At 46.2% G+C, this 25,829-nt stretch overlaps 1 protein-coding gene across 1 annotated transcript; it reads right to left on the reverse strand.

Moving 5' to 3' along the window:
- WBP11 (WW domain binding protein 11) lies at positions 1-25,628 on the reverse strand. The gene is made up of 11 exons (XM_068110715.2): positions 25,396-25,628; positions 18,474-18,505; positions 18,279-18,372; positions 17,976-18,172; positions 6,670-6,806; positions 6,189-6,364; positions 5,960-6,085; positions 5,610-5,705; positions 2,390-2,716; positions 1,888-2,058; positions 1-1,210 (listed from the first exon to the last, which is right to left on the reverse strand). Exons 1-11 carry the CDS (start codon positions 25,457-25,459, stop codon positions 684-686), a joined length of 1,947 nt encoding a protein of 648 aa, XP_067966816.1. The 5' UTR covers positions 25,460-25,628; the 3' UTR covers positions 1-683.
- Between the last annotated feature and the right edge of the window lie 201 nt (positions 25,629-25,829).

Here is a 25,829-nt window from a genome sequence, read left to right on the forward strand (position 1 = left end):
TTCATTTTCATGATGTCGATTCACGAATTTTATTAATATTTTATCCATCTCGGGTCTGGAAAAGTTACATCAGTGGCCGAGCGAACGCTGTCCTGGTTAAAAGTGGAGACTTTCACCGTTTTGTAACCAGTTTGGTGAAAAAAAAACAGAAAAAAAAACTCATTAAAAAAATATCTAACTGTATTATGGACATCATCAGCCATCACTGGATAACAATGAACAGTTTACAAATAATGGTGTCATGAAGATAATGTTAAACACAAAAAGAAAAATGTGTTTAAACAAGATGACGGAGTTAACATATTTCACAATTCCTCGGTTTAAAAAAACAAACAAACATGACAAACTCAAAAAGGATCCACTAAGACTTATAAACAAAAACAACAACAACAAAAAAGGTTTTTCTTTGGGGTGCAGAGTTATATCGAAATGAAAAGTTTTATTTATTTATATAAATCGCTTCAAGCCATTCACATGCACCACCTGCGTGTCACAACCGGATAATGGCTGCGACACAAAACAGATAAGGAGCAATACATTTGAAGGGGCGACTAAAACCAAATAACCTCGGAAGAGAATGCGATTTCACAGATAAATGCTCTGGGTGCTGTGATGGAGAAAAAGGTTGATGATGAGAACAGCCACGCCACCTAAACACTTGGTGCTTATAAGCTAGGCCCAATTTACAGGAGGCCTTCCATTTCCTTCATGAAGGCCTCGTACATGTCATCCTTGGTTGGCATGCTTGCGGTTATTTTCGATGCAGGTTTGGGATTGGGTACCGACGTGATGGTGCCCCCCATAGTTTCGTCCTCGGATCTTCGCGCAGGCACCACACGGCCCTTGGCCTCACGCTTGACGCGCAGCGACGTGGGCATAAAGCGCGTGACGTCTGCTTTTGGGTTAGTGATCTGGGGCTTGGCGCTGATCGTCGCCATTGCTGCCTTTTCTATGGTCGCCATGCTGCCAGCCTGAGCCACTGCAGCTGCGGTTGCTGCGGCAGAAACGACGTTGGACTGACCGAGTTGTGCCGGTTGTCCAATACCAGGACCGGTCTTGGCTTCGTCACCCTTTGGCCGAGAGATAAGACTTGGCGGGGCGCTCAGAACCCCGGGAGGATTTGTACCCGGTGGAGGGAACATGAGGGGCACCATGGGAGGCACAATGCCTGGCGGTCTCAGCATTCCATGACGTGGAGGTGGAGGAATTCCTTTGGTGGGAGGGTAATGATGAACACAAAATTAAAGGATGAAAGTTCAATGTCAGCAAAACCTGCCAACCACCACCACCACCACCACCACCACTCAATAACTGAAAAAAAAACCTTCCACCCGTTATAACCAGGAAGAAGCTCACTCGACCAAATCAAATTTTTGGTGATCAAAAAGACAATGGAAGGAAAAAAAATTTTTATGACCCATAATGTAAACTAGAACGCCACTCCTTGGAGCGCATACTCCCGCCGTGGGTCAAGTTGGCATAATACGTTTTGTTTAACATCCCCTCTCCCCAAAACAATAAATGAAAAAGAAAGTAAGCCCTACTGTCAGAGAATTTATTTTGATATATCTCGGAATTGGAGGAGAAAAACATCATTTAAGAATAAGAATAAAAGCTTCAATGCAGTAAAACAGAAAAAATCTTTCCCCAAAAAATTCCTGGATCCGGAATAATATCCTGAGCTTTACCAAAAACTAATCAATTCTTCCTTATCCCAAGGGCAATCATCCCACCAACTTTCATCCAAATCCGTTCAGAACTTTTCCAGATATCTTGTTCACAAACACACGAACACATGCACGGACGGACACGATCGAATGCATTACTCCCTGGTGGGAGTAATAAGTGTTGCCGAGCGATTGGAATAATACAAGACAGGTGACGTACCAGGTGGACCAGGTGGAAGCAAACGAGGAGGCGGTGCTCGAGGTGGAGGACCAGGGGGGAGGCCCGGCGGAGGTCCTGGAGGACGACCCGGAGGGGGCCCCGGAGGCAGTAGACGGGGTGGAGGTGCTCGCATTCCCAGAATCCCAAGAGGACGAAGGAAGGGTGGCACACCTGTTTAGGGAAAGGAACACCAATGAGAGAGACAGTGAGGGGGAGAGAGAGGGACAGAGATATGCTGCCTCCAAGTCAATTTCAAACGTGAGAAACTTATTAATTAATGAACAACCCCATGACAGGGTTTCCCCAATAATTAAGTTCAACATCAGGGTTTTCATCGTTCATTACTTTGCAGTGAATTGCAGCAAAAGAGTATACTCAAGGCGAACGACAACATAACAATATGATGCAGTCAATTATAGGCACAATTCGAAATGTGCATTTACATGGCTCAAATAAATGTACCTTCAATTAACTACACTTCAGAATACTTTTTGGGCCTTACCAGGAGGGGGAGCAGGTGGCGGGCCGGAAGGTGGTCCAGGGGGTCTCAAAGGTGGGATTCCTGGGGGAGCCATTGGTGGCGGAACTTGCAGAGGTGCAACCACCGACGCAGATTGAGCCGGTGATGCCACAGATATCTGATGCGGAACGTGCGGCGAGGTTCCGGAGGGTTTTGGAAAGGTAGAAGCAGTGGCATTTCCTTCGTCGTTGCTCTCAGACTTGGATCCTTTATTGGCGTCTTTTTGGGGCTCAACATGATCACCCTTAATCTCTTCATCCTCTTCCTCTTCCTCGTTCTCCCGTTCGTCCTGCGTTGGTATTTCTTGGCCTGAAGATGACAACACAATGATTACTTTTGTGCGGTTACTTGAATCAACGAATACTTCCATTTTCTCCATGCAATCCATTTGAATTCAAACACGGATTGTTTGGAGGCGAAACTAAAATGTTTACAACACCCGTGGGTGGGGAGTGGGAGGTGATATGTGGCAAACAAAATTTGATGTGTATAAAAGGCATTGTTACCTTTTATCTTACACTGCAAATTTAATGTTTGAGCAAAGTGTACTCCCAGGAAATTATCGAATGTGATTAGTCACAGTGATGGAAATGAGTATGAGAAGAGCCAATGTTGCTTGGTCATTGTGCACTCTCTTAACTGACACCACGCCTGCTCCGAGCGAGCACAGCATCTCAATGTCCGTTCTTCCAGGCAGTCGAGCGCCGAGTTTGACGTCTGGCTGCTGACATATTGAGGCCTATCATTTGAAACATCTGTTCCAACCTTATCAGTCAATCGCAGACGGGGTCGACATACTTTATGGCGAGGTAATTGAGGGTCAGGCCCATTCAGCAGGAAGGCAGACTCCAATAGTGAATTGGAGCGTGCGAAATGACCGAGCGGATACAGACCAAGCACGGTGAGGATGAGCACTCCATGATCAGCAGATTGCGGGTAAGGTACAGAAAGGCTGGCCAGACAGCTAACAGACCTCCAAGTAAGTGGCCAAAAGTGAATGTTGCCAGACACCGAATAAAAGACTGGCAAATTCATCTCTGGGTTTTGAAAATAAATAAATAATAAAATCAAACTGCAAATACAACTCAACTTCCTATAGATCAAAGTTGTGAGATGGATCCAAACGATCAAAAATCGCTTAAGAAGCCATGCCTACTGCCTACCATGCACGGCACCCACGGTGTTCCACTTGCAATGAAAAATATAATCAGACTGGATTCCAATTGGAACCACGACCATCTGATGCGCACAAGAAGCAACATGGGATGTAGATGCATCCGATTGATCAAACCTTGATAAAAAAAAAACAAACAAAAAAAAACCTGTCTGACATTATTCTTGCACCTCCTGGCCCTGCAGTTTTCACTTCACAGCAGTTTGACGGTTCAAAACGCAATTATCCAGGTAACGCATTCCTGGTTTTCCTCTGGAAGAAGAACAAGCATGTTTAACATCATCCTGAGGCTAATGCAATATTGATTTTCAACCACCACCTCCAGGCTTTCCGCATCAACGCAACTACTTGCGTGAGAACAGCTCGTCTGAAGAGCGTGCGCCCGGGCCGGGCCCGCTGGTGAAGGCGCCACCACGAGGTTAAAATGACAAATTACATGCGAACAATGATTTCGCAGCAAAAATAAAATGGTCACGATGGTGATGGCGTCATTATCCGTCTCGATAGCAAAATTACATGCGCAAAGTCTCATTTACAAGCATGTCTAGTAAATATAAAGTCTCTCACGTGATTCGTACATTGAGTGATGGACAAATGGGAATGAATGAGAGGGAGATCATGCAGAAGAATGAAACGACATGAAAAAGGGTTCTCAATTGCATTTGGTCTGTCATGTGGGTGAGGTTGGCAGAACTTTGGGAATGACCCTCATACGTGTGAAACATCATGGCCTGCAAGATTATTTTTACTTATTTAAAACAAGTCACACGATCGCAAATTACAGGATGATGCAGAGGTGGCGTACATGATTTTGAGCTGTCTAGTCTGGGCTCAATCACGAAGCCGACTATAAACTGCCGGATTGCGCTTCACAGAAGGGGCTTTGCATCACAAATTGCACCAGCTGGGTGACCCATCTACCGTCATTAATTGCACGTCAATGGTCCAGGGTGTCGTCACTCACAGAATAGGCAATTATCGCCACAGGAACCCTCAACAAATTTCAAATTCCGGCCTAAATCGGCAGCGGTTGAACGACATGCCTGACCAGCGGCTGGCTTCGGAGCCCAAAGACCCACGCTAAAACTTAGACCATTTCTGACTCCACAACGTGCGAATTATTGTGGTAGATTAAGAAATTGTTGTGTCACAGTTGACCACATGCATGAAGCCTTCATAAAATACCAAGACAGTGGGAACAGTAGGAAAACTAAAACGGGCACTCGGTGGGCTCCACCAGGCTGAACATTTTGTATCCCACTGATAGGCCGGATTTGGATCCGGACCTGAACCAAAATCGAATCGGCTTGTTCTAGTCACCTAAGCAATTCATCCACCTAGTTTTGTCATAACTAATCTATAACTTTTTGAAATATCATGCTATACTCTTTGGCCCCATCTTCAACAGTGAAGCATCACTTCAAAAATTCTAGTAGCCGGATCCGGATCGTCACGAAAATGTAATCATTTTGTCCTTGTGACACACCCAACCTCTACACCAAATTTAATCCGAATTAGTCCACAATTTTTTGAGATATCCTGTTCACAGACAAAGACAGACAGACACGGGTGAAAACACAACCTCCGACCACCGACCAAAGGAATGGGGCCGCTGGAAGGACCATAAAAACGGACAATGGAGGTGCTATCGAAAAGGGTCATCGGCACTTCAACAGCAAAACAATGAAATAAAAAGAATCAAACGCATCATGTGATCCAAGCAATGCATTTTGAATGTTAATTACAGCATCTTGAGGACAATTTGATGAATCAATACAATAACTGCAAACACATTTTGAACTGTATCCCCAACTGTGTTCCATGGGGTTTGTGAATGGAATTGAAAGTGCTTACACCTAAAATAGATAAGCAGATGACCAAGTGTCAGGAGTGAAAAGTGCGAGTTTGAATCCCATATTACTTTGTTCATTGTCTGTGAAGTAATAACAGGTCCAAGTACAAGTTGGTCATGTGGTATAAAAGGCAAGCATTATGGTAAAACAGCAGTTCATTCGGTGGACCTCTTACCTGCCATCCTCAACATCATTGCCTGCAGCGGTGTTAGCCCTTCCTTCTTTTTACCCTTTGCACCTGCATCACCCTCGGCAAAACGGACCACACGACCTGGAAAAATACAATCGATTTGGTTAAAAACCACAACATACCAGGGTAAGCACAACGTAAACAACATCAACAGGGAGGCAGGACGCATTGGTGTCACAACAGTGTTCCATCAGTGATGTCACTTTTTGACATACCATGGTTTGAGTAACAGAATCACAGCAAAGAGTTTCTGTTTGGTTCGAAACTTGAGACAGTTTTGCTTCAACACTCCCATGATAGGAAAGCCGTTCAGGAAGTTTGTGAAAGCCTATTACCAGGTCGCTCCCCCTCTCCTGGTGGTTGTTCATCAATTTCCTGGTTCTTCTCATCCTCATCTTCACTTGAGCTCAGTTCAGCATCGATGTCCGCAGGTTCGATGGCTTCTCCGATATCCTCCATCGCTGCGTTGGACGAAACGGTGTCACATTGCACAATGGTAAACATCTCAATGTTGGGCATGTCACATAATCAGCAACCATTTCATCCCAAGGTTAAAAGACTTGCCGGTCTCTGGATCATATATTTCGTCTTCATCCCGGATGGGGAGAGTGGGGGCGGGTTGCTGCTTGGCTGTTATGAGAACCTGTGGAGGTGGGGGACCGGGTGGAGGACCTGGTGGTCTTTTTGAGGGAGGTAACTTAGGCACGCCAAGGCTTGGACCGACGGGCGCTTGAACGGTGCTGCACTCATGGAACAACAAAGAATATGGAACAAAAAGAAAAGAATAAAGGGTGCAAGTGATCAGGATAAGCAAAGTAAAGAACCACATAATACAAATTCATCATGGTTTTTAATATTAAACACCCAACCACCCTCCTCCCCCAACTACTCTGCAACCCACCCTACCCTACCTTACCACCACCCCTCAGACTTTCACTACCCCTTCACAATCAATCACTACAATCGTCTACCCAATCTCCACCATTGGTCATAAACATTCCCTTGCGCAATCGAAGAATGCTGCGTAAAGGAGATGCACATATACCCAAAGGACACGCTTTTCTTCAGGATGGAGGGTGGTTGAGCACCCGGGAGAGGGATGTCTTGGATGGAAGCGATGTTCGAAGGAGCATGGGGCATATCAGGTAAGGGAATCGTGTCGATTTCCACATGTTGTGCATTCTGGGTCAAACAACACATTTCATCGTCATCAGCAATGTATACAAGGATGAAGAAGTCTTACCATTTAACATGCCAGAGACCCAACTGCTGTCCAGTTGCCCTGTGTATTTTAAATCTAACCTACAACAAAAAGCATAAAAATAAAGACGACTTGATTGGCATAACACTGCGAAAGTTCATCAAGGCTGGCCAGTCAACGAAAATAAATAAAATTCTAATTTTGCTTCTCAAATCAACTACATAGAGTTCCGAAGGTAGACGATTATCAAAAATGATGGCGACAGTTTCGAAGACAATTAACAGCCATCCTATAAGTTGTTGATCATGTTTCAGATCATGTTGATCATGCTGGTGCGAGGCAGTGGTGTGAAGTTGGAAACTGAGCTAGTCCCAGGAGAACTACCATAATTGCGATTGTTAAAACCCAGTGGGCTCATTAATAACTTTAAGGGAGCGGGTAATATGCCTGCCCCACCTGTGGTGTCAGTTGACAAATTAAGATTCACTCAATGCCCCCAGGGCAGCCTGGCATGGGCAGGAGAAATGCCACCTAAGGTCGCTGTAAAAATTAATAATAAAATAAAACGGCAATATTCAAGAATCTGTTATGGATTCGTCACTTCCGTTGTGGTGGTTTGCATCCACTGTAAGTATTTCTGATTCCATGTATTATTATGGTTGCCATTTAAAGGGAATAGATATTTCTATTTTCAAAAGTTAAAAGTTAATGTTAAAAGAATCAGGAACCCGGATCGGGAACCGGACGAGGAAGAGGAAGAAGAGGAAAAAGAGGGCGGAGCGAGCGAAGTCGGACAAGAAGCGAGTCGTTTCTTCGTCCTGAGCGAACGTTGTCGAGCAAGAGTCACGAGTGAACTTTGGGTTTCCTGGAAAGGGATTCCTGCGATAGGGTTGTTATCGCTGTGATTGATCAACCTGCGTGTCAGGTTTGGCGTTGGATTCTGAGGAATCATCGTTGTGTCATTACGTCTCAAGTACGAGCCGTCGGCCATTTTGACTCGCGCGCTTTGCTCATCGCGAAAGGTCTTTGCTTCGCGTCAGCCGTTTTCACCATTCAGACGTCTATCTGGGATGTGTGTGTGCAACGTGGATTTTGAAGGCAAACTTGAGGTTCGCCGATTTGGAGCTGTAAAACATCCATACCAGAGGGTGTGATTTCCCAGTCGCCTTGAGTGCGCTTTTACGCAGCTTTGGGCCGCGTGACTCTTTGCGCTGCTTTGGCCGCGTACGCCTTTGTGCAGTTTTGGCGGCGTGACTGGGCCCGTCATCTGAACTGGATTCTGGTTTCGATTCCACATCGCTTTGACGATCGCTGGAGGGGATCAACTTGAGCTCGAAGACGGGAATATAGTGACATTGGGGAATGTTCTTTTTTCACTCACTTGGAGCACAGTGAGTTACCTGATATTAACTGATGGTACCATCATAAGATATATGTTGATTGTACTTTTGATTGCTATCATTGTTTTACTGTTATTCTTGTGTGATTTTTAATACAATCTTTGTTTGTTAGTAACAATTGGTGTGGTTTCACCATTGATTTTTGACATAGAATAACACTTGTTCTGCTGTGACTCCTCTCGGGGCTCGGAGGTACACCGTGACCAGGGGGTCGGGGAGGAGCACGTAACAAATCCCAGGGTCATTCTATCTGGTTGTCACAGAAGCGAAGCCAGATATTCAAGGGAATCATTTAAGTCACCGGACGAGGTGTGGCCCTGAATGGGTTTCTCTCATCTCCTCTTCCTGTTCAGGCTGGAGTTCCCCAAGGTAGTGTTCTGGGCCCTGTGCTTTTTCTGGTCTTCATCAATGATCTCTCTGACTCTCTTGAAAATCCTCTCTATCTCTTTGCTGACGACTCTACTCTCTGTCGCTCCATTCCTCATCCCTCAGATCGGCAGTCTGCAGCCTCCTCACTCTCTGCAGACCTGGACAAAATCACAGACTGGTCAAACAAGTGGAACATGTCTTTCAATCCTGACAAATCTCACACTCTTACAATGTCTCTCCGAAAGGACCGACTGGACAACCCTCCCATCTACTTTCTCAACAATCCTCTCCAAGAAGTTCTGTCGCTCAAGCTTTTGGGTCTCACTATCTGCCATGATCTTTCTTGGGAAAACCACATTTCCAAGCTGGCCTCCAAAGCCAGTCGCCGACTGGGCATCCTCCGTCGTGCGAAGTCCTTCCTTGGCACACCTGAGCTCCTCACCACATACAAGGCTTTCATCCGCAGCTCAATGGAATACTGTTCCCCCCTCTGGGCTGGTGCTCCTGCCTCACACCTTGCTCGGCTTCACGCTGTTGAGGCCAAAGCTTTCAGAATCATTGGAATCTCCTGCGATGTAGTCAACGCCGAGGGCCTTTCACTCACTCACCGCAGGCAGGTTGGTGGTCTTTCTGTCTTCTACCGACTCCTCTCCGGCCTTGCTCCCCCAGCTCTCTCTGTGCTCTGTCCCCCCAATATTCCTTCAGGTCGCACAAGATCTGCCTGCAACCCTCTTATGGTTAAACTGCCAAAGTCTAGGCTCTCTGCTCACCTTCACTCTTTCATTCCCCTTTTCTCCCGCCTCTGGAACAAACTCCCCCACTCCCTTCAATCCCACTCCTCCCTCCAGGTCTTTAAAACAGCTGTTCACCACCATCTCTTATCGTCCCCCATCGAAAACCTTGATCTTTTCTACCCCCGGTAATTCACCCCAGAGTCCTTGCAGTGTTCATATGTTTTAATCCTCTCCCACCTCCCCCCAAGTCCTCCCGATGTCCCTGCTCTCAAATGTTGTGTTTGTGTCCTTCCCCCTCTTCCCCCTCTCTTTTGTGTCCTTCCCCCTCTCTCCCCATCTTGTCTGCCGCTCCCCTTGTTTTTTGTGTTTTGTGTGTCGGTTTGTCTTTTTGTGTGATTAATGTTAGCTCTTTCACGAGCCTCGATCTTGTATACAAAAAAAAGAAAAAAAAAGAAGAAAAGAAGTCCTAGCACCTGAAAAGTCCTTCACTTTCCGCAACTTTATTAAGTATTTTCAAAATGACTTAAAGGGGAACCCAAACGCAAAGTTTTATTTCCTGAAAACCATTGAAAATCATTAATCATGGTCTAATATGAAGGGAATTTTTTTGCCAATCATAAAGTGCCAAAAGAAAGGCCTGACGTGTCGATTTTTGCCAGTAACGCCGCACTCAGAACGCCCACCTTGATCCAAATGGCAGCTTACATGGAGAAACAATGCATTTCGAGCTCAGATTCCGATATTGATTCCGTCATTAGCAACTCTGAAGGTTCTCCGTAAGTTGAAACGGATCAGTGGGACGTTGAAGAAGCTATTCGAGACAAAATTAGTGATGTAAAAGCTTTTGAAGGAATTGTGGAGCCTTATCGTTTCTAGCCTTTCCGTTTCCAGGGCAGAAAAGGCAGAGCATGAAAGTTATAAGGCAGCCAAGAAGGCTGCAAAGAAAGAGGTAGCAAAGGCACAGGAGGCATGTAGGAAAATGTTCGGAGAACGCTTGGATTCGGAAGAGGGTCAGAGAGCGGTATTCAGGATTGCAAAGCAGATCGTGTTACGGATTCGTCACTTCCGCTGTTGTGGTTTTCCTCCACTTGAAAGATTTCTGATTCGATGTACTATTATTGTCTTCCAAAGGTTTATTGTTTATGAACAGTTATTAAAAGTTAAAAAGGTTACCTTAAAATGATACAGGAACCCGAACCGGAAGACAAGGAGGTGAAGAAGAGGAGGCGGTGAGAAAAGTCGGAGAAGAAGCTGGTTGCTTTGTGTTCTGGATCGAACGTTGTCAAGCAAGAGACACGAGTGAACTTTGGGTTTCCTGGAAAGGGATTCCACGATAGAGTTGTTATCGCTGTGACTGATCAAACCTGCGTGTCAGGTTGGCGTTGGATTCGGAGGAACCATCGTCGTGTGATTACATCTCAAGTATGAGCCGTCCGCCATTTTGACTCGTGCGCTTCGCGCGTTGAGCAAACTTTCCTCGCTTCGTCAACCGTTTCCACCGCGTTCAGACGTATCTGTGGTGTGTGTGTGTACCGAGGCTTCTGACGATTACTTTGCGGCTCGCCGACCGTGAACAGTGAGGGTACGTACCTGGAGGGGGCCTTTGGATTTCCCAGTCGCCGTGAGTGCGCCTTTGTACCACTTTAACCACGTGACCCTTTTCTCCGCTTTGGGCCGCGTGCGCCTTGGTGCCGTTTTGGGCATCGTGTCTGTGCCTGCCCTCGGAACGAGATTCTGGTTTCGAGTTGACATCGTTCCGTTGATCACTGGAGGGGACCAACTCTGAGCTCGAAGACGGGAATATAGAGACATTGGGGAAGGTTCTTTCCACTCACTTGGAACACTGTGAGTTACCTTATGCATGCTAGCTGATGGAATAGAGAGTGCACTCTTAATTGTCATTTGTGGTAATGTTATTCCTGTGTGATTTATAATATATTATTGGTTTGTTCATAACCATTGGTGTGGTTTCCTTATTGATTTCGACACGGAATAATATATTTTTCTGCCGTGGCCCCTCCCGGGGTTCGGAGGTATACCAAGACCAGGAGGTCGGGGAGGAACACGTAACAATAGCGAAAGAGAGGTGTGATGTGATGGGGGTGAGTTGCTTGAAGGATGAAGTGGGAAAAATCGTTGTGGACCCAGATGGAATTAAAGGAAGATGGAAGAGATATATGGAAATACTGTTGAATACAGAGAATGAATGGGATGGAAACATGGAGAGTAACCCAGTTTTAGGACCGGCAGAGAAGATAACCGAGAAGGAAGTTGAGGAAGCGATAAAAGCAATGAAGAGTAGAAAAGCGGGAGGGCCGACGGGAGTTGTGGGAGATATGTTGAAGGCAGCGGGAAATTGGGGTGTGAACAGAATGACAGAGATCTGCAATCTGGTGGTGAAAGCAGGCCGCATTCCAGTGGATTGGGAACTGAGTACCCTCCTCCCTCTATACAAGGGGAAAGGTGACCCTCTGGACTGTGGCTCGTATCGAGCGATAAAGTTATTGGAGCATCGAATGAAGGCATTGGAAAGGGTGTTGGAGAGGAGGATAAGGAAGAAAGTGAAGATGGACGAAATGCAGTTTGGATTTATGCCAGGAAGAGGAACGACAGACCCGCTTTTTATTGTGAGGCAGTTGCAGGAGAAGTATATGGAGAAGAGGAAGAATTTGTTTCTTGGGTTTGTTGATCTGGAGAAAGCATTCGATAGGGTTCCACGTGAAGTAGTGACATGGGCATTGAGGAAGTTAGGAGTGGAGGAATGGTTGATCAGAGTTGTGATGGCAATGTACAAAAGAGCGCGCACAGCTGTAAGGACGAAGGACGGGAACAGTGGTGAGTTTGAGGTGAAGGTGGGAGTGCATCAGGGGTCGGTACGATGTCCACTACTATTTGTAGCTGTGATGGAGGTGCTGGCTCAGAACGTAAAGGAGGGTTTACCGTGCGAGTTGTTGTATGCAGATGATCTGGTGTCGATTGCAGAAAGTATGGATGGACTGAAGGAGAAGATGAACAAGTGGAAGGAATGTATGGAGACAAAAGGTCTGAAGGTGAATATCGGAAAAACGAAGGTGATGGCAAGTGGTAAAGCATGTGGTGAGGTGGAAAGAACTGGGAAGTGGCCGTGTGCTGTGTGCAGGAAGGGTGTCGGAGTGAATTCCATTCAATGTACAATGTGCGCTGAGTGGGTTCATCAAAAATGTCGTGGTTTGAGGGTCATTAACCAGTGTGGCAGCTACATTCAAGTGTAAGGTGTGCACAGAGGGAGCTGCAGATGGAGGAAATGTTGAGTTGGATCTTGGAGATGGCGTGAAGCTGGAAGGTGTGAAAACATTTTGTTACCTTGGAGACATGCTGAATGGAGAAGGTGGATCAGACTCGGCAACGGTTGCTCGAGTGAGATGTGCATGGAAGAAGTTTCGGGAACTGAGTGGCATGCTGACGAGGAGGGGAGTTTCATTAAAGCTGAAGGGAAAGGCGTATGCTGCATGTGTGAGAAGTGTTATGATTTATGGGAGTGAGACATGGGTAATGAACGTAGAGCAGCAACGAAGGCTGGAAAGGGTGGAAATGCGAATGGTTCGGTGGATGTGTGGAGTATCGTTGAGAGAGAGGAAGACAAATGATGAATTGCGAAAGATGATGGGAATAGAGCCTGTGATGGATGCTGTGAAGAGAAACAGGTTGAGATGGTTTGGTCACGTGTTGAGGAAGGATGAAAGTGACTGGTTGAAAAGAGTGATGGAAATGAATGTAGAAGGAAGTAGAGAACGGGGAAGACCGAGAAAGACTTGGCTAAAGATGGTCGAAGAAGAAATGCGGGCAAGGGGGTTAACAAGGGGAGATGTAGAAAATAGGGCAAAATGGAGAACATTGTCATGGGGACCGCAAGGCTAACCCCCGCTCTTGCAGGGAAAATGGCCTTAAAATGCCTGCTGTTGTTGTTGTTGTTGTTGTTGTTATCGTTTCCAGCCTTATGTGATTGATTCAGACGAACATGGCACCAATGGAGGTGTTAGTGAAAATGAAAACGCGTGTTCACTACAGATTGGAAGGTTTTGTTTTTCAGTTAAATTGACGGTTTATCAGGGATTTTATATTAATTGATAAATCAGTTATATTATTCCAAAAGAAATACAGCACGACATAGCACGGAGACCCCAGAAAAAATGAGCAACGAATGCTTTGTCTCTCCATCTCAGGCTGACCCGGCAGTCCTGTATGGTACAGCATCGTCCTGTTTCATACTTTCCCATGACACCATTTGTGTGTGTGCTGTGTCTGTGCCGTGTCAATGTCCCACCCCAGCAGAGGATGGAGAGGTGGTATAGGGTACAGGTGAGGTGAGATTGGTCACTGGCAGGCCAACACAGGTGTTCGATTCACTGCTCAAATTGCCTGTGTACATGTGCTGGTGGCTGGGTAGAGATGGTCTTACAGTTTCGAGCGACGGCTGTTTCTTCCGCCTAATCGTGGTGGATAACCACAATATCTATAGCCATCTCTGTTGTTTCATAACAGTGCTCTGTAAAATGATCGAGCACAAAAGTGAACATTTTGCAGGCCCGACCCACACTCAGTCATTTTGGACAAACCTCACCCAATTTCTGGCAAACTTGGGGTCTTTCGACCATTGGTGTAGCATGAAACCATCTCGGTTTGTATTCCTACATTCACCAAGGACGCATCAACCCTGGCATATTTGTGGAAAATCGAAAATCATTCACTGTTTGAGTTCAATCGTACCGTGATATAACCAGTAGACAGTACGAATATGGCGGTCGACTTCTTATAATGCCGTCACAGATTAGTATGAAGAAGAAGATTTCGATTTATAATCACAAAATTATCTACTTTATGAATCGCAACTTGGAAAAAGACATCACATCTATTTTGTAGGGTATCAAGGGATAGATTAGCGTCAAGGTATTCTGAGCGTTTGGGTTCCCCTTTAAGGAGAAATTGTGCCGACCAATTGAATAAGCAAACAGGCCGCCCAAGGTCAGAATATTGAGATGTACAAGCTATTCGACCACATAACTGGTTCTTCAAATGCTTTTAAAACTAGAGAGTTCATAGAACATCTAACCCCATACAGTCTTGAGAAAAGAGGACATTGGTGGGGTCTGCAAACAGCAAATTTGATTGGTTGAGATGTAAAATGCCATAATATGTTATCCAAGTACTGCTAAATGGAAGGAGTTTGAAAGTGCCAATGAGACGATTTGTGTTCCATAGTGGTCAAGTACATAACTCAATTGATATAAAGATTTCATTTTTTTTTCCGTAAGTCCACCTTCCTTATACATATATAACATGTTAGATTAGTTATTTGTGCCTGTTTGTGTTCTTTATGACATCATTAAAAACAGTAAGTTTCCTGTTTGGAATGATTTTCAATTTTGTTTGACTGCCAGACAAGCAAACAGAGTAAAAAACAACATCTCACCCCTCTCTGCACATGCGCGATCAGGACAAATTCAGAGCCAAAGTACTGCTAAATTACAGGTTTGTTTTTTGATTAATGTCCAATTTGTGTTTAAAATAGAGCATTCATTTGAAATTAAGCAGTTCCTCAATCATAAATTAATGTTTGTTGACAGAAGGACAGACAGATAAAGTGAACCAATTGCTTAACCCCATTTCGCTCCATGCGCGTGGGGTAACAGTAAAAAACAAATAGCCCCGATTGGGCGTCTCTTTAGGCTGTAAACCTGGGGTGGGGAACCTTCGGCCTCCGGGCCGTATACGGCCCGCGAGACCGTTTGATCCGGCCCGCGAGGCAATTCATCTATCTATAATTCCAGTAATCTCTCCTTTTCAAGGTTTTTAATTAATCGGACAAAGGTTAACCAAGTTATGGCCAAAAACGATTCAACCAATCAGAGAGGAGCGAGCTTTCACGTGTTGTAACAGTCAACGAATGCCGAACGTGGCGAGCAGACGCTGCCTCGGACGACACATTTGAGAACTTATTCATTTATTTGACGTTGGCAAAATATGTTGGCGCTAACAGAATAATTGCCATCAAATTAAAACTAATTTGCGATTAATCGTAACTGCGATATGCGACCTTCTGGACAGTCAAGTGAGTTCCGGACAGTCGTAACTGCGATATGCGACCTTCCGGACAGTCAAGTGATCGCGTGATCTCATGTCATCATTTCATTCAGTATATGCAAACATGGCGACTAACAAGAAAAGAAAGGTAGATGCGGAATGTCGCGCTTTCCAAGAGAAATGGGCAAACGATTATTTATTTGTGGAAGTAAAAGGCAAGCCAGTATGCCTAGTTTGTCGGGAAGCGCTCTCGGTGATGAAAAAGGCCAACCTCGAGCGTCATTACAGCTTGAAACATGCTAAACTGGACGAGTTGAAAGGACAAATGCGCTTGGATAAAGTTAACGTTCTTCGGCGGAGTTTTGGTGCTCAACAAGCAGTCTTCATAAGACCACAATCTGACCGAGACAACACTACGCATGCTAGTTTTGTGGTGAGTGAGCTAATCGCTAAGAGGCTGATGCCGCATTCAGAAGGAGAATTTGTGAAAGAGTGCCTTGTTGCCGCTGCGGAGCTGCTCGCACCGGACAAAGTAAAATTGTTCCAAAGTGTCAGTTTGTCTCGAAGAACTGTCTCAGATCGGATTACTGACATGGCACATGACATGACATGGCACATGGCATATTGAGAAAACACTGAAGGACACCGCAAGAGATTTCCAGTTTTTCTCTCTGGCCTGCGATGAGACAACGGACATAACAAACACCGCCGAACTAGCCATTTTTGTGCGGGGGATTACAGCTGAGTTTGATACGAGGGAGGAGTTGCTGTCTTTGCAAGCCATGCATGGCACCACCAAAGGTGAGGATTTGTTTGAGCAAGTTGTTTTGGCTATGAACAAATTCGAACTGCAGTTTGACAAGTTAAGTGGCCTGGCCACGGATGGAGCCCCAGCCATGGTTGGCGCGCAAAAGGGATTGACTGCATTGTTCAAAAAAGAAATGAGTCGTCTCAGTCTCGATCCAAGTGAGTTAGTTGTATGCCACTGTATCATACACCAAGAGAATCTGTGTGCACAGTCCCTGAAGCTCAACAATCTGATGACAACTATCGTTTCCACCATAAACGTCATCAAAAGCAGAGGGCTGAACAGCCGCCAGTTCAAGGAGTTACTGAGTGAACTAGAGTCAGAGTACGGAGATCTGGTTTACCACTGTGAGGTGCGGTGGCTGAGTCGCGGAAATATGCTCACACGGTTTTACTCACTGAGAGAAGAAGTGAAACAGTTCATGGAGATGAAGGGGAAACCTGTCATGGAACTCAGTGATAGCAAGTGGCTGTGTGATTTGGGCTTCATGGTGGACATTACCAAGTACCTGTCAGAGCTGAACGTCAAGCTCCAAGGTCCCAACCAGCTTCTCAGCTCTCTGCAATCACATGTGAAATCATTTGAAGCTAAACTAAAGCTGTGGCAGGTGCAACTGGAAAGGGGAAACACTATCCACTTTCCCACTCTGCAAGAACAAAAGCCTGCTGTGACATCTGAATATGCTGCTGAGTGTGCAAAACTCCTCCAGGCATTTGGAGAGAGGTTCCAGGACATGAAAAGTAAACAAAGGGAACTGAACATATTTGCCACGCCGTTTAATGTGGAACCAGCTGATGTGCCTGACAACCTACAACACGAAATCATTGAGCTGCAAAGCAATGACGAGCTCAAAGCTAGATACAACAACCTCCCTTTGCTCGAGTTCTACAAACTGTATGTACGTGCTGAGGATTTTCCCATTCTGAGGAGACATGCACTGAAGTTTGCATCACTGTTTGGGACGACCTACAGCTGTGAGCAGTTCTTTTCAAAACTGACTCTTGCAAAGACTCGGTTCCGCTCAAGACTGACTGACCCAAACCTGCAAAACCAGCTGCGAGTAGCATCATCATCACTACCACCTGACACCAAACGCCTCGCCAAAGAGAAACAGTTCCAGCCATCGCATTAGGTGAGTCCGATATATGTATTCAATAATTTAGCATGGCCCTCGAAGGATGTTCTAAAAATCGAAATGGCCCTTGACAGGAAAAAGGTTCCCCACCCCTGCTGTAAACAAATAGGTTTAGGTTTAAGGTTTTAAAAAGGTCTCACTTAAGGTTTAGGTTTAAGGTCTCTTTAGGTTTAAAAAACAAATAGTCGTCTCTTTCGGTTGTAAATTTAGACCTCTGCTGATTTGGTGGAAGCCCCTGATCCGAAATTGAAAAATCCAAGACTGAGCGATCCTGTGGACCAATGAGTAGAAGGGCTGCATCGGGTTTCAAAGGAATCGGTTGGTAAATAAGGTACGAGTAGGGATCCAAAGTTTCAGGCAGTAACCCCCACTGGGAGCCTCTATGATACAAAATTGACAAATCAAGGCCCGAGCAATTGTGCGGGCTCGTGTCTTGTATTCATGTGTCAAGTTTCAGATCAATCAGCTGGGTGGGTGACCAGGGAGGAGCAGCAAAAATGGCGAAAAATTAACGGAGGACGACCGGACGGAAGAACATCATGACCCATTTTATAAGGTCATCTTTTGAGATCGAGATGAGATGAGCTAAAGAACAGCTCGACAGCCCACGTGGACAAATGTACCAGTCTCTCAGTGTTTCTCACCTTGACGGCCTCGTAGTGCTGGGCCAGGTGTGCACGGCGCTGCCCATACTCGGTCTCCTGTTGTCGAAGGTCCTTCACCTGTTCCGGGTTCTCTTTCTCGTAAAGACGCATTATGCGCTCAAACGTCTCGTGCAGTTTTTTCCTCTTATCTCTGAGAACCTTCTCGTTGAGCATCGGGCCGTGTGTTGGGTTGAACTCTGTGGAAAAGAGTTTGCAGTTTGCATACAGCTCTGGCACATGTGACAATGTTTTATGCACCTTAGCTTGTAATATGGAAAATCCGGACCACGTAGGACAGTTTACCCATCTCGTCAATCTTTTCCATGTCCTTTAGTATTTGACGGGGGTCTTTCATCTTCAACACCGCAGTCCGTACCATCATGCGCTGCTTTTTGTTCTGGGGAAAAAAAAATCAAAAGGAAGACAAATGTCAATTCGCTTCATTTGCAAATACCTGTGGCTAATTGCATTCAGCAACCAAGGGAACACAACACGCACCTTTTTAAGTTCTCTCTTCCTGGCTTCCTTACCTGACAAGGGGGGAAAAAAACAAAAAAAAACACGTAAGAAAAATAATTTTCAGAAAGTTCACATGAATCGTACTATAACTCACCAAATGTCCGTCTGTCCGTTCGTTCGCAGGTACCATAAAAACGGCTGAACCGATCGCAACGATATTTTGGGTGGGTAATCCTGGGACCCCCTGGAGTAAAATAGGCTGTATTGTTTTTCCAATTTCAGCTTTGGCCTCCAGCATTTTCCGGTTTGGACTCCAGCATAACGTTATTTTCCTGGGTACCGCACAAACGGCTGCACCGATCGCTGCACAGCGGCACCGATCGGACTCGGTGACCTCGGACAAAGACATTTTATAAGGACATGGGTTGAATCCCTGCTTGAGAGAATGCCAACCCCCTCCCCGCCATCACGGTAGTCTCCCCAACTCACAATCCCACGAGATATGCGGAAAGGACGACCCAAAACCAATTATCTTCTTTTTGATTCGTATATAAACATCATTAAAAGTAAATAATGACCTCGGCCAAAGTTCAAACGACGTGGGTTTAATCTCTACATGAGAGAATTCCACATAGCTATTTGGGCAGTGTTTAAGCTAACAGATCGCTGTCTCCATTGATCTTGCCAAGGCTGTAACACCTATCGGCTCAAAATCCTTTTAACTGTTGACATGGTAGTTTTTACAATGAAGGAAACACGTATCGGGAGCACAAACTACAGAGCGATTGTGAATGTGACAGCTATGAGGCCTCTTTCGCTTCGCATCGAATTATTCATTACATTCATTCATTCATTTAATGATCAATACGCTCATTCTTAAACTCATTAAACATTCATTAAACGATCATGAAACGATTACGAAAATAAAAACGAAAAACATTACGAAATTACATTCACACCGTCACATCAAACACTACCGTGAACACAAACATCGTCACAAACGTCACGTTACGTAATTCAAACCGTGAACACATCGAATATTGGAGAGCCCATTGCCCAAATTTGAAACACGATGGAATAATATTTACTGATATGAACAGTGATGTGGCTTTTATTGAAATTCGACAAATACTGTTTAGATTTTGATGATTTGCGTGTGATATGATTTAACTTTTCATTTGGGCCTCCCAATTGAAGCCTGCCCGCAGGGCGGGTACCGTTGCTTGTTGGTATAAATAACTATACGAGCTATGTATGGGAAATAAATGATTTTGTCTGGGCGATATCTCAGCCATCCTTTGAGCTAGGAAGCTGAAATTTGGGCACAATAGTGAGCAAGTGCTTTGGCAAAATGCTATTTTTTGGGGTTTTAAAAAATTAAACAATTAATTGATTAATTACTTAATTATTATCGATTAATTAAATGCTTATTTATTTCCTTTCTCTTCTAGGCAATATCTCAGGCACCTTTTGAGAAAGGCCCAGCACACCGACACCACCCAGCACACCGACACCGCCCAGCACACCGACACCGACACCGCCCAGCACACCGACACCGACACCGACACCGCCCAGCACACCGACACCGACACCGCCCAGCACACCGACACCGACACCGACACCGACACCGCCCAGCACACCGACACCGACACACCGACACCGCCCAGCACACCGACACCGACACACCGACACCGCCCAGCACACCGACACCGCCCAGCACACCGACACCGACACACCGACACCGCCCAGCACACCGACACCGCCCAGCACACCGACACCGCCCAGCACACCGACACTGACACCGACACACCGACACCGCCCAGCACACCGACACACCGACACCGCCCAGCACACCGACACCGCCCAGCACACCGACACACCGACACCGCCCAGCACACCGACACACCGACACCGCCCAGCACACCGACACCGCCCAGCACACCGACACACCGACACCGCCCAGCACACCGACACCGCCCAGCACACCGACACCGCCCAGCACACCGACACCGCCCAGCACACCGACACCGACACTGCCCAGCACACCGACACCGCCCAGCACACCGACACCACCCAGCACACCGACACCGCCCTGGCGCCCAGCACACCGACACCGCCCAGCACACCGACACCGCCCAGCACACCGACACCGCCCAGCACACCGACACCGCCCAGCACACCGACACCGCCCAGCACACCGACACCGCCCAGCACACCGACACCGCCCAGCACACCGACACCGCCCAGCACACCGACACCGACCAGCACACCGACACCGACCAGCACACCGACACCGCCCAGCACACCGACACCGCCCAGCACACCGACACCGCCCAGCACACCGACACCGACACCGACACCGACACCGACACCGCCCAGCACACCGACACCGCCCAGCACACCGACACCGCCCAGCACACCGACACCGCTCAGCACACCGACACCGCCCAGCACACCGACACCGCTCAGCACACCGCCCAGCACACCGACACCGCCAGCACACCGACACCGCCCAGCACTCCGACACCGCCCAGCACACCGACACCGCCCAGCACACCGACACCGCCCAGCACACCGACACCGACACCGCCCAGCACACCGACACAGCACAGCACAGCACAGCACACCGACACCGACACCACCCAGCACACCGACACCGACCAGCACAGCACAGCACAGCACACCGACACCGCCCAACACACCGACACCGCCCAGCACACCGACACCGCCCAGCACACCGACACCGCCCAGCACACCGACACCGCCCAGCACACCGACACCGCCCAGCACACCGACACCGCCCAGCACACCGACACCGCCCAGCACACCGACACCGCCCAGCACACCGACACCGCCCAGCACACCGACACCGCCCAGCACACCGACACCGCCCAGCACACCGACACCGCCCAGCACACCGACACCGACACCACCCAGCACACCGACACCGACACCACCCAGCACACCGACACCGACGACGACGACGACGACCAGCATAGCACACCGCCCAAAACAACTAGACCACCAAGTACAACTGTTGTCGAGGGACTGCTTCTGAAGAACCAGTGCTCTGTAAAGAGTAAGGTACAGTCACGTGAAAAAGTAAGTACACCCCATGTAAAGTTTTGACTTTTTCAACATAAATCAACATACAGCTATTTGATCTTCATTTCAATAATATTGATAGATAAAGGTGATATAATATAACAAATATCATGAAACATTTACATTTTGTAGTCCATTGTATAATTTAAATAAACATAATTGCAAATTTCACATGTGGAAAAAGTAAGTACACCATACATTTATCACTACTTCAAATATCTAAAATTAGAATCAGGTGCACCAGCTCAGGTGCAAATGATTAGAACATCCTTAGAGAGGATCTTGGAGGAACATGTCTTATTTAAACCTCAGACATTTAGTTTGGTTTGCTCTTTGTTGTTGAAGTGTGCGGCGTCACCATGCCTAGATCAAAAGAGCTCTCTGAGGCCTTCAGAAAGAAGGTTATAGATGCCTACGAGTCTGGGAAGGGATTTGAAAAGATCTCCAAACAATTTGAAATCAATCATTCGACTGTCCGGAAGATCATCTACAAGTGGAGAAGATTCCAAACAACTGCCAACTTGTTCAGGCCAGGCCACCCCAGCAAGTTCAGCCCGAGAGCAGACCGCAAGATGCTGAAGGAAGTCTCTAAGAACCCCAGAATGTCATCACGGGACCTACAGGTAGCTCTTGCCACTGTTGATGTCAAAGTGCACGAGTCTACCATTAGAAAAAGGCTGCACACATTTGATCTACATGGGAGGTGTGCCAGGAGGAAACCTTTGCTGTCCAGAAAGAACATCAGGGCAAGACAAAAGTTTGCCAATGAACGCCCAGGCAAAGACCAGCACTTCTGGAACAATGTGCTCTGGACAGATGAGTCAAAGGTAGAGCTATTTGGCCACAGTACCACAAGACATGTTTGGCGAAAACCAAAGACAGCATTTGACCACAAGAACCTGATACCAACTGTAAAGCATGGTGGTGGAAATATTATGGTTTGGGGCAGCTTTGTTGCATTTGCTGCAACATGACAATGACCCTAAACATACCAGTAAATCCACCAAGGAATGCCTGAAAAGAAAGAAATGGAGGGTTCTGGAATGGCCAAGTCAAAGCCCATATCTAAATCCCATCGAGATGTTGTGGGGGGATTTGAAACGAGCTGTGCATGCAAAAAACCCCTCAAACATCGCACAGCTGAAAGAATTCTGCATGGAGGAGTGGGCAAAAATTTCTCCCAGTCGATGTCAGAGACTGGTAGACAGTTATAAGAAACGCCTACTTGAGGTTGTTTCGACCAAAGGGGGCAATACCACCTATTAGAGCTAAGGGTGTACTTACTTTTTCCACATGCGAAATTTGTATTTATGTTTATTTAAATTATACAATGGACTACAAAATGTAAATGTTTCATGATATTTGTTATATTATATCACCTTTATCTATCAATATTGTTGAAATGAAGATCAAATAGCTGTATGTTGAAATATGTTGAAAAAGTCAAAACTTTACATGGGGTGTACTTACTTTTTCACGTGACTGTATGTTGATGATGATCAAAATGTTGATCGTTTTTCTTTAAATGCCAAGATGTTATTAAAGTGCAACAGACATGCGAACAATCATGGAAATATATATATATATATATATATATATATAAAGATTGGGGCAGTTGGGATTATACATTTTAAAAGAAAGATTGCTCGAAATTTGCAGAGTAGATCTAGGTTTTTCCTTTCTGATTGCAATCGCCTACTTTCTTTAAAAATAAGAATAAAAAAATATACATACATATAATTAAATAAAATTCCTGCACCACAGGATCATACACAGTATATATAGATTATAAATTTTAAAATGATAACTTTAATAATGTCACAAACCAAAGTTCAATGTTTCAGTCATCTTTCTCATGACAAAAGTGACAATAGTCACAGTGGAAGCAATGATGAGTACTTTATGTCATTCATCTTGTTTAGTGGTTCCTTGCTTAGAAGAGACTGGTATGTGGATGTAAGACTGTTTGAGCAAATCGACCCAGCAAAACCACTTGAGCCTGGATCTGGTCCCGAATACGTTCCACATTTGAGAGACAAGCTCAAAGGTGTGTGTTTGAGGAAGGGGGTGCATCCCACACTTTTGGTTTCTGTGGTTGTCGAAGACCATTTAACAACCCCATGGAGTCACGTTGAGGAGCTGGCACAATAATCACGAGGTTAACATGCAACGAGGTTAACAAAGCCCGTCTTTGTGGCTCCACCAGCGGCTACGAAATATCACGTTTTTCACATCCAATAATGAACCAACAGGTGTGAATTATGTAAACTAGAGAAATACCCGTGCTACGCACGGGTGGGAGGCCAAAAGCAAACAGGCAATGCAGATACGGCGAATGCTGAAGCATGAAACCAATAAATTCCACATTCCTGCAGCACCTTCAGTCACACGTCAGACATGGACAGCAAGTTCGTGAAGGACTTCCATGAAAAACGTACATGTTCGCAAACAAACGGGTACGTTCATGTAGAGAAACATCGATCGTGGGTCCGTGGCGAATCTGCATATGGCGATGGCAAAATATCAGAAATTGAAGGCTTTTTTATTTTAAACGATTCATATAAACATCCGTTGAATCATATCACACGCAAATCATCAAAATCTAAACAGTATCTTTAGAATTTCAATAAAAGCCACATCACTGTTCATATCGGTAAATATTATTCCATCGTGTTTCAAATCGTGATCGATAATCGTGTTCACACCGATCGAGATTTAACGGATGTTTATATAAATCGTTCAAAAGAAAAAAAGCCTTCAATTTCCGATATTTAGCCTTTTCATTTGGGCCTCCCAATTGAAGCCCCGCCCATAGGGCGGGTACCATCGCTCAACGTAAGAAGACGTCACAATGAACGTTATGCGAACGTGAATGTTATGCGGGAGTCCAAACCTGAGAATGCTGGAGACTAAAGCTGAAATTGGGAAAACTAAATAGCCTATTTTACTCCTGGGGATCCCAGGATTACCCACCGAAAATATCTTTGCGATCGGTTCAGCAGTTTTTACGATCGAGATACCTTCGAATGGACAGACAGACATTTGGTGAATTATAGTAAGATTGAAGAACCCGATTGAAAATTTCATAAACTGTCAGATTTATTAACAATCAATGTCACGGATGTGTAATTCTGGAAGTTAGAAAATCCAGGGGAAGAATTGTGCAGTGGAAGTGGCCGTGAAGGTGAGGTCGAAGTGGCCATGAGGGTGAGGTGGAAGTGCCCATTAATGTGACATTGAATGGCAGTGAAGGTGAGGTGGAAGTGCCCGCGAAAGTGAGGTGGAAGTGCCCGTGAAGGTGAGGTGGAAGTGCCCGTGGAGGTGAGGTGGAAGTGCTCACGAAGGTGAGGTGGAAGTGCCCGCGAAGGTGAGGTGGAAGTGCCCGTGAAGGTGAGGTGGAAGTGCTCACGAAGGTGAGGTGGAAGTGCCCGCGAAGGTGAGGTGGAAGTGCCCGTGAAGGTGAGGTGGAAGTGCTCACGAAGGTGAGGTGGAAGTGCCCGTGAAGGTGAGGTGCAAGTGGTCGCGAAGGTGAGGTGGAAGTGCCCGTGAAGGTGAGGTGGAAGTGCCCGTGGAGGTGAGCTGGACGTGCTCACGAAGGTGAGGTGGAAGTGCCCGCGAAGGTGAGGTGGAAGTGCCCGTGAAGGTGAGGTGGAAGTGCTCACGAAGGTGAGGTGGAAGTGCCCGCGAAGGTGAGGTGGAAGTGCCCGAGAAGGTGAGGTGGAAGTGCTCACGAAGGTGAGGTGGAAGTGCCCGTGAAGGTGAGATGCAAGTGGTCGCGAAGGTGGACGGGTATGTACGGGTGAAAACGGTTGTGACTTGTCACACGAAAACTGCTCATGCCATGTGCATCTCTTACGGGCCTGATCAGTCGGGTTCATGAACTTCCCACTCTTCGTGGAGCTGGTGGATCGGCGCCCCATTATGGCGGTTCACTCCTCGGCCGGTCTTTCTACCGAATGATTTGCATACAAGACGATCACTCCACAAGTCTGCACTTTCAACAGCACAGTAAGCACAACTCCATAGTAACCTCCGCCATTTGGGAAAAAAAATAATTGATGACCGGAAGTTCAATCATTTTAACCTTTCCTCAGTCTACCATCCCATTTCAGTTTGATAATTACTGATGCACCCCGCGCGAAACCTAAAATAAAACTAGTAATACGCTTAAAAAGTAAATAGCCAACGTGTCAATCCTGAATAACCTCGTCTCTGCTACTAACTATACCGCCGGGGCTATCAAATATTGCAAAGCCTAAATCATATGACAGAACACGATAGCTGTTCATT

Source organism: Myxine glutinosa, chromosome 3 (genome assembly GCF_964187855.1).
Source record: "Myxine glutinosa chromosome 3, kmMyxGlut1.1, whole genome shotgun sequence".
In the NCBI taxonomy this organism is placed as follows: Eukaryota; Metazoa; Chordata; class Myxini; order Myxiniformes; family Myxinidae; genus Myxine; species Myxine glutinosa.

What these genes read in the sequence shown, in the direction of transcription:
- WBP11 (XM_068110715.2), bottom strand. Translation starts at nt 25,459, where the DNA reads ATGGGGCGCCGATCCACCAGCTCCACGAAGAGTGGGAAGTTCATGAAC. An exon ending in AAGAAAAGCGTGTCCTTTGG is followed by an intron (nt 6,365 to 6,669) that starts GTATATGTGCAT and finishes CCATGAGTGCAG; the next exon opens with CACCGTTCAAGCGCCCGTCG. An exon ending in AATGATGTTGAGGATGGCAG is followed by an intron (nt 2,717 to 5,609) that starts GTAAGAGGTCCA and finishes TGTCATCTTCAG; the next exon opens with GCCAAGAAATACCAACGCAG.